The sequence below is a fragment of the Blastocystis sp. subtype 4 genome (assembly GCF_000743755.1).
Source record: "Blastocystis sp. subtype 4 strain WR1 chromosome Unknown seqid_0382, whole genome shotgun sequence".
In the NCBI taxonomy this organism is placed as follows: Eukaryota; class Bigyra; order Opalinata; family Blastocystidae; genus Blastocystis; species Blastocystis sp. subtype 4.
In genome coordinates, this window is record NW_014569165.1 from 1 (window position 1) to 8,023 (window position 8,023).

General features: G+C 40.1%; 5 protein-coding genes across 5 annotated transcripts; 2 read left to right on the forward strand and 3 right to left on the reverse strand.

Moving 5' to 3' along the window:
• Positions 1–3: 3 nt before the first annotated feature.
• JH06_4503 (60S ribosomal protein L20) lies at positions 4–263 on the reverse strand (the record flags this gene model as incomplete). Its single annotated transcript, XM_014669891.1, has 2 exons — positions 4–201; positions 243–263. The coding sequence occupies 2 exons, from the start codon at positions 261–263 to the stop codon at positions 4–6; spliced, it is 219 nt and encodes a 72-aa protein (XP_014525377.1).
• A 407-nt stretch (positions 264–670) lies between these two features.
• Positions 671–1,461, forward strand: JH06_4504 (exodeoxyribonuclease; the record flags this gene model as incomplete). Its single annotated transcript, XM_014669892.1, has 3 exons — positions 671–765; positions 795–935; positions 966–1,461. The coding sequence occupies 3 exons, from the start codon at positions 671–673 to the stop codon at positions 1,459–1,461; spliced, it is 732 nt and encodes a 243-aa protein (XP_014525378.1).
• A 540-nt stretch (positions 1,462–2,001) lies between these two features.
• Positions 2,002–2,426, forward strand: JH06_4505 (hypothetical protein; the record flags this gene model as incomplete). The annotated part of the gene is made up of 3 exons (XM_014669893.1): positions 2,002–2,101; positions 2,134–2,246; positions 2,277–2,426. 3 exons carry the CDS (start codon positions 2,002–2,004, stop codon positions 2,424–2,426), a joined length of 363 nt encoding a protein of 120 aa, XP_014525379.1.
• Positions 2,427–2,750: 324 nt separating this feature from the next.
• Positions 2,751–5,187, reverse strand: JH06_4506 (hypothetical protein; the record flags this gene model as incomplete). The annotated part of the gene is given in 9 exon segments (XM_014669894.1): positions 2,751–2,849; positions 2,894–2,999; positions 3,011–3,190; positions 3,226–3,284; positions 3,336–3,446; positions 3,477–3,528; positions 3,558–3,778; positions 3,808–5,116; positions 5,165–5,187. 9 exon segments carry the CDS (start codon positions 5,185–5,187, stop codon positions 2,751–2,753), a joined length of 2,160 nt encoding a protein of 719 aa, XP_014525380.1.
• Positions 5,188–6,766: 1,579 nt separating this feature from the next.
• Positions 6,767–7,765, reverse strand: JH06_4507 (hypothetical protein; the record flags this gene model as incomplete). Its single annotated transcript, XM_014669895.1, has 2 exons — positions 6,767–7,609; positions 7,631–7,765. 2 exons carry the CDS (start codon positions 7,763–7,765, stop codon positions 6,767–6,769), a joined length of 978 nt encoding a protein of 325 aa, XP_014525381.1.
• Between the last annotated feature and the right edge of the window lie 258 nt (positions 7,766–8,023).

Consider the following 8,023-nt stretch of genomic DNA (forward strand, 5'->3'; position numbering starts at 1 on the left):
AACTCAACACAAACCACTTACCTCATTCACAGCCAGAATCTCACCAGTTCCACTCTTCATCTTCTCAAGTCTGTGCATGAAATACCAGTAACGAGACTTCGCAGTCACAGGATTAGGAGCAAACAGTCTCATTCTGTAAATTTCAGGCTCAGGATCATTCTCAGTAGGAAGACGACGACCAACGACGTGATAATAGTGAATCTACAGAATGATAAGAAACACCAATCCAAATCAAATCTAACAAATTCAACACATACAGGCATTGGTTTTCAGTTATTCAAATGGCACAATTTGGAAATCGACTTGGAGATCACGGCGGAATCTGACTCTGTCGACTATATAGGAATTGAATAGGGAGACGCATTTGTTGATAATGGACGTCGAAGAGGCGATAGTGTATTAGAATGAAACAATAGACGATTCCAGGGATGATAGGATGAGTTTTGCAGAAATGTGTTTTTAGTCAATGAGGATTGTAACATGGAATGTGAATGGATTACGATCATTGATCAAAGATACTCAATCCATTGATAATTTGTTTGAACAACTGAATGCTGATGTTGTCTGTTTTCAAGTAGAATCCTTCGGAATGCATTATTACAGATAGGAGAGTCGTCTATCTGAGAATGAAATGCGAGCAGAATTCATTCCAAGCGAGTATGATGTTTTCATGACGTTTTGCACAAAGAATTCTGGTTATGCAGGGGTGTGTACATTTGTTCGAAGGTCTTTGCTTCCAGAAAAATCCTATTTGTCTATTCAGGCGTCTTGTTCTTATGTTGAATTCATTATAGAATCTTCCACCTGGTGAATTTCGAACTTGATGAAAAATATGATGATGAGTTGATTCAAGAGTGTGATCAAGAAGGTCGAGTATTGTTGTTGGAATATTCCAATGTATTTATTCTGAATATCTATTTTCCTGCTGGAATTGAGTTGGTGTGAAAGTGGTACTTGATATGAAGGACTTCCCGAACCCAGTTTCGACGAAAGTTCTATGAATTGGTCCAAGATATTGTCGTTCTGTTAAAACAAAAGAAAAAGCACTTGATTCTATTAGGAGATTTCAATACAACCTGTGGTATTCTGGATTCTGCATATATGTTGAATGACGCTGAAACTAACGGATTTGTGGAGTCATTTCGATCAATGAGTGAATGGCTTGAGTTTCTCCTGCTCTCTGAGAAGTATGGCTTGAGAGATGGAATAAAGGATAGAAGTGGTGGTGTTGGATTGGTCGATGTGTATCGAGTACTGCATCCTACCGAACGGACTGCCTATACCTGTTTTAGCACTCAATTAGGTGGTCGGAAGAATAATTTTGGTACTCGAATTGATTACATTCTTTGTGACGAGTCTCTTCGGGATGCCATTCAAACATGTTCCATTCTCTCTACAATGACTGGAAGTGACCATCTTCCTGTTACTGCAGGTATCTTTGTGAATCTTGTTTCAATCTAGATATTCGACTTGACCTAACTACCGAGGGAAAGGGGTGTCCAGGATTGAGGAAAAAGATCGGTAGTCAGCATAAGATCCATCAGTTTTTTGCAAAGAAGTCTACTGTTCGAGCAATGGTTCCAGTAACGAAGTCAGTCAGTGGACACTGGAGTTGTCCCTTTTGTACATTTGAGAACGCTGATGAGAATAAAGCGTGTGAAATGTGTGGATCTAAACGAAGAAAGCGAGAAAGTGAAGGAGATGTTCCGATTGATCGGTTCTTTGGAGGGAAACGGAAAGTAAATTCCATTCCTCTTTGTAGTGGGCATCATTTGCGCTGTGTAAGACATCAAGGTGAGTGTATTTAAAAGCCATCATGTTCAGTTACGAAGGAGGGAAAGAACAATGGGCGCTTTTTTTATACATGCTCGTTGCCTATTGGATTCCGAAATGATCCCAATGCGCGTTGCAACTTCTTTCAGTGGGAAGATGAAATCAAATAGTGGTTTGCCTTTGTTTGTTGATGTCGGATGTATCGATCTTCAGTGAATGTGAGAGTTCATGAGCATTGTCTCACTTGTAGCGGTGGTTGACATCATGTGTGAGTTTATCGAGGTAGTTCTACATCAATTCTTTTATTTCACTGGATACTATAAACATGGTACTATAAACAGGTATTATTGTGATGAATAGTGTACTTTGAACGACGAACGAAGTATGGAGTGATTGCATATATGAATCGAGTTCCGGAAGTTCTCTTGTATGTGAAGAACCTAATTCAGAGCATTCAACCCTGGATGATGCGAGTTCTAGATTTTTAGTTAACTGATACATAGAAGGAGTTCCAGGCAATGAGATTATCTATTGTTACAATTGAAGGAACGGAATTGGTCTCTCTCTTGTTGAAGCATACGAACAATGTTCTTTGTCAAGAAGAAACCATTGACTATCAACGTGTTTGCACGGATAATGGTGGTAAGATCTAGTTAGAAGCTTCACTACGGAATTCTCTTCTTGCAATCACGTCATCCATTCCTAAAGTCTCTTTACCCGGTATTCATTGTTATATTCTACTATGATAGATAATGTGACGCTTTCTGTTGATGTGGATGTTCTTGAAGATTCCGCTGCTAAAATTACTTCTGGATGGAGTCTTTGTGCTGCAGTAATCCATTGTGTTCTTCTCCCATCTAGTCTCCTAATCCATTGCCTCTGCTCCAACAAGACTCATCTAAGAAGGTCTATCCGCTGTCGACCGTTTTTGCTGGAACTTCTTGTTTTCAACTCATCTGTGCTGTCTGATGTGTTTGTTAGAAATCAGCCGAATCGTACAATAGATTTGATGTTACCAGTGTTACTAGCTCATTAACCATTTCGTCTGTCATTCGCTCTGGACACTCCTCAACAATCTACATCATCACCCAAGCAATTTACCAACAATATGAACATCTACCGGTTGGAGTGGAACGATATTTAACATTTGCATCTTTTCATGTGGCATAAACCGTATCGAGTACTTTTGTTCAAACTGCTCAAGGGCTGTAAAAAATCTCCGGACTCTACTGTTTACAGGTCATTAAAGAACGACTTTTCGTCAGAGAGATGGCTGGCCGGCGTCATTGATAAGTATTGAAGTACCATTGCTCTCATCCAGGGATACTCACCACTTCCAGATAGTGCGTTTTCAGTTCCTCCTTCGGTAAGTGCTTGGAAGACTTCTACGTTTGTTATGAGCTGGATGTCCTTTGACCTAGAGATTAGACAAAGAACTCAGTCCAATCCTACACTTCCATCGAAGCGACCAAATAAATGATCTCTTGAATCAACTTGTTTCTCAACAAACACTATACGGCTCAATCGCTCATCGAAAATTTCGTCATCGAAATCCCCTCAACATCATCTGCTGGGAGTTTCTTCTTCTCCTTCTTTATCGATTCTAAACTCGTAAACATTCTCTTCCCAAAGAAGTCTGCAGTGACTCCAAACCCATCTGGACTCTTTCGTAACTATTTCTCACACTCATCAATTATTGTTACTGCTTGGAAGAATTCTTCTTCTGTTGGAGCAGGAGGTAACGACAAATACGGTCTGCATATCATATTCATCCATTAACCCACTTAAACTTGTAAGCACAACGAGAACATCCTTCATGTTCGCCTGTGACACATGCCTTATGATAACTGTGACCACATACAAAGTGAATCACAGGCAGTTCCAGAGGTAAGTTACAATTACTACACTTGGTTGCTTGGAAGAGACGAGCTCCATTCATAACATCACTAATCTCTTGCTTCAGTCCTCGACTGCTAATTGTCACTTCATCCAAACGTTCCTTATCCTATATATCAAACCACAGAGTGATATTACAGCCTGAATAATGCCTTGTTGACGCTGCATCAAATGAATGATGTACTTCCGAACCATCCCCAATTCAATGGTCTCATTCTGACAGAGAAGTTGCATCACATAGAGTAAGGGGAGAACCTGATTCTTCTCTACGTAATCAAGGATTTCGTGCAAAAATGAAGTATTCACAGGAGTCTGTTGAGCCAGAATCATGATCAACTGAATCCAGAGAGAACTTTGCTGCGTACCGAAGTCCTTGCACAATGTAATAGCGGCTTGACTATCATTGTTGTGAAGGTAGCGCTGGAGCAATAAGGAATACATTCCATTCTTCTTAAAGAGATATGTCTCACCAACAGCATGATTGTATGTCTGAACCAAAATCAAGGCTTCTTCTGGATCATAACGAGCATTTGGATCCATCAACACTTTCATCACTTTATTCTCACCTTCCACTTCCGTCGCATGACTGGTTTCCTCACGTAACACCATCTCCAACAGAGTGTTCCAAGTAGAAGAATCACAAGGCTTTTCACGCTTCACCACACACCTTAGGAAACGTAGAAGGAGATCTGTGTGTGAAGCGAAGAGTGGAATGTATGATGAAGGGTTCCCACACACAGGTTCTAACACTCTCTCACCGAGTGTCGCCAGCAATGCAGGAGCTGCTGTAGCAACACGAGAGGAACTCATCAACTGAAGTCGAGAATGAATAGACTGGCGAACACTCTCTCTCAACGACAGACGAGGTGTCACTTCCACAGGAGACTCCTCAACAGGAACCTCATCCACTAGAGGGACATAGCCAACACACATAGCAATCATCAACTCTGTAGTACTGTCTCCAGCATAATCCAATAACACATGTCCACACTCTTGAAGAATGGAATCAGCATCACTAAAAGGAAGATGATGAATGTATTGAACAGCTTCCTCATATTCCTTAGTTTCATTGATCAGAATGTTAACATAATCATGATGCTGATTCTTATATGCGAGCTCTTTAGCTTCAGCAACACAGTTACATTCACGTAACACATGAATAGCTGTGACAATATCAAACTTCATTCCATTGTCCTTATTATGAACGAATTCCCGTAATTTCTCATCAAGATGCATTCGAGCATAACACTTCAATAGCAAGGTTGTATGATCCTTGTTAGCTATTCCTTGCTTGTGTAAGGCCTCTAAATACTCTGTTAAGTTTGGCAAACGATGAGCATCAAGGAAACGACGAATCACATAGGAAGGTTCGATCACTCCAATTGTCTTCACATACTCCTTCACTGCATCATCATACTCACCTTGTTCGTAAAGATAATCACCATACCTAATTATCATGACATTCCCAAAATATGGACATTTGATGGATTTCCACAATACTGTTATAATACAAATCATTACTATGAGCGATTGTAAGAGCAAGTGCATAAAGCTTCTGTTTGTACAGAATTGCTAATTTAGTCTGAAGATCCAATCTATGTAAACAGAATATTGAATGGTTATCTGTGAATAAGAACACATCACCCCACTGAGAGAGAGCTTCTTGTACCCATTCAGTATGATCATCTCTAATCCTTATTCTTATCTTCAATATGAACCTTTGAAGAATGGCTTGATATTCAATGAAATGAGCTTGTAAGTTATAAATAGTTATCAATTGACTATTATCATGAACTGAACATACCAACATGCAATCCTTGAAACAACCAATACACTGTTTAGGTCCAGGAATCGCATAACAACCAACTCCTTCCATTCCTCGAAATCTGAATAATCCTCCATCTCGAGCCACCATACATTCTCCTGAATCTGTGATACAACTGCAACCTCTTCGACATCCATTCAAAGGATCTAATTCTTCATATCTGATATTCTTTCGATTCGTTCGTGCAATACAATAACAACCTGTTGTCTTCTCTGTCAACGCATACAAAAATAGACTCTTCTGATCCTACATGTAACTTCAACAAATGAGTCATACTTCCGAATAGAACATATGTAACCCAGTAATAGGAGCATCAAAAGAATGTGAAAAGCGAATGGGATTACATCGTCGGCTCCGAGATAAATCTCCTTGAACATAATATAGGACACCGCTTTTGCAGCCAAGTACAAGAATCTCGTTATCCTCATTTGCACACACACAAGTGACGACTTCGGGAAGTGAAAAAGTTCGAATACATTCGGGAGTCTCTGTGTCCATTGTTTTCATACGCCACAACTTCATTTCCGTAGGAGCAGAAGAATCCAATGGTGGAACCACTGGAGATAATCCTAAATCCTTTGCCATCCAGTCATATGTTGGATTAGCATACAAAGAGGCACGAACCTTCTTGCATATTTCCTGTGAGTGACTAATGTCCTCTTCACTTCTTATATCTTCATTCGAAGCAATTGTTACAAGAATATTTGAAGATCTGTACTAAATATCATTCCCATAAACACAAATCAACAAAGAGGCAATTATTGATACATCCCTGATGCGCTTGAAATCGGCTCAAGGAGTAATCCTGATTCGATATAGTAACACCTCCTTCCGAGTCCGCAAACAGAAGTTGTCCATTGCCCCCCGTAACACATGTAATATCCATCGCCTATGAACTAAGGACAATCTTGCAATCATAAATACCTGGATTGCGAACAGACTGCTTGTCGGACTGTCTGATTGCAGCAATTCCGATGTAAAGAAATCAAATTTCTTCCACATATCAAGGACCTAATGCAAGTACTGACAATCGATCTTCCCAAGAAGAATTACTAGACTTCAACCTAACGACCTCTTTATAAGGTTAGATGAAACTACTTCTACCAACAAACAATTTGCAAAACAGTCATTAATACTCTTCCTGATTCCCATACTACATTCAAACACTCTCATTATTCGTACATAATATGTCTGATCCTGGAGATGATAAAATCCAGATGTCTTTATATGTGTTCCATCCAGTGTCACTACACATCAGATCCTTTCATCAGTTCAACTCGTCAGTGTTACATCATAGCTCTTGTCCTCGTTCACTTTCATATCCAACATTCCTGTCACGCTCTGACCCATATTCACACCAAGTGGATTCTCAAGACACAATCGGCACTGATACCAATGAGTGCCTGATGAGTAGGGAGCTGTGGAAAGAATAACTTCGGATGAACTTCCCACAAAGTTGACATCGAACCAACAGGCAAGTCCATGGAGTAGAGCTAATCCTGAGTATTCACTTCTATACCTACAAGTAGCTGTAATGATGAAATTGAAGGGGATCTGGAAATGTTTCAACGAATCCACACTATCCTTCTGAAAATCAATCACATGAGTCGAGGTTGTTGCCGTGATGAGTGATGTTGTTGGAATGTACCCCACAACAGGTTGACTAAAGACTTCCCGTTGAGCATCATCCTTCAGTCCACTAATGTCAAAGCCATAGAAATCCTTCTGCTTCCAAAACTTGGACTTACTCTTCAGTTCCTTATATAACGAATCGTCTGAAAACACGGAAAGGAACATTGTACCCGTTGTTGGAAACATCATGCCATCAGGCTTCAAGAAACGATCTCTAGCAATAATGTAACTCTCTAACATCCGTTCGTGAACAAGGAAGAAACCCATTGGCTCCGAAATAATAATGTCCACCTTCTCTGGAATGGTCACTTCTTCCACCTTCCCAAGAATCACTTGGATCACGTTTTCAAAACCATTAGCTTTCACCAGACGACGTGCATAACGAACCATTCCGCTGCATTCCACTGCATACACCTTTTTCGCTCCAGCTTGAGCGGCGAACAAGGATAATATCCCCGATCCAGTTCCTACATCCAAGACTACCTTTCCCTCAAAATCAGAAACATTATAAGACACAGCATTGTAGTATGTTCCTGTTCTGATTGAATCCTGGAGCATGTTCTGCTGATGAGCAAGCTGACCATAGTATCGATAAAATGGATGCTCTCGTTCAGCCACTGCTACCTCTCCGTTTTCCATAATCGTGATAATAAGAATGGCGTAAACGTAGCCCACTATTCGGAGTCTATAATGAAGTCTATTTTGGAATTACATAAAGAGATTCTAGATCTTGACATCTGAAATATACAATATCTCTTCGTCTGTACTGGTATTTAGTGCTGTTAAGGTTACGTAGAAATTCTTATGTTATTCAGTCATATCCACTCAATGTGAAGGATACTAGATGAATGAGATAGAGGTGCAGTATCGATTGAAATGAGTACAATGGATTTGAGG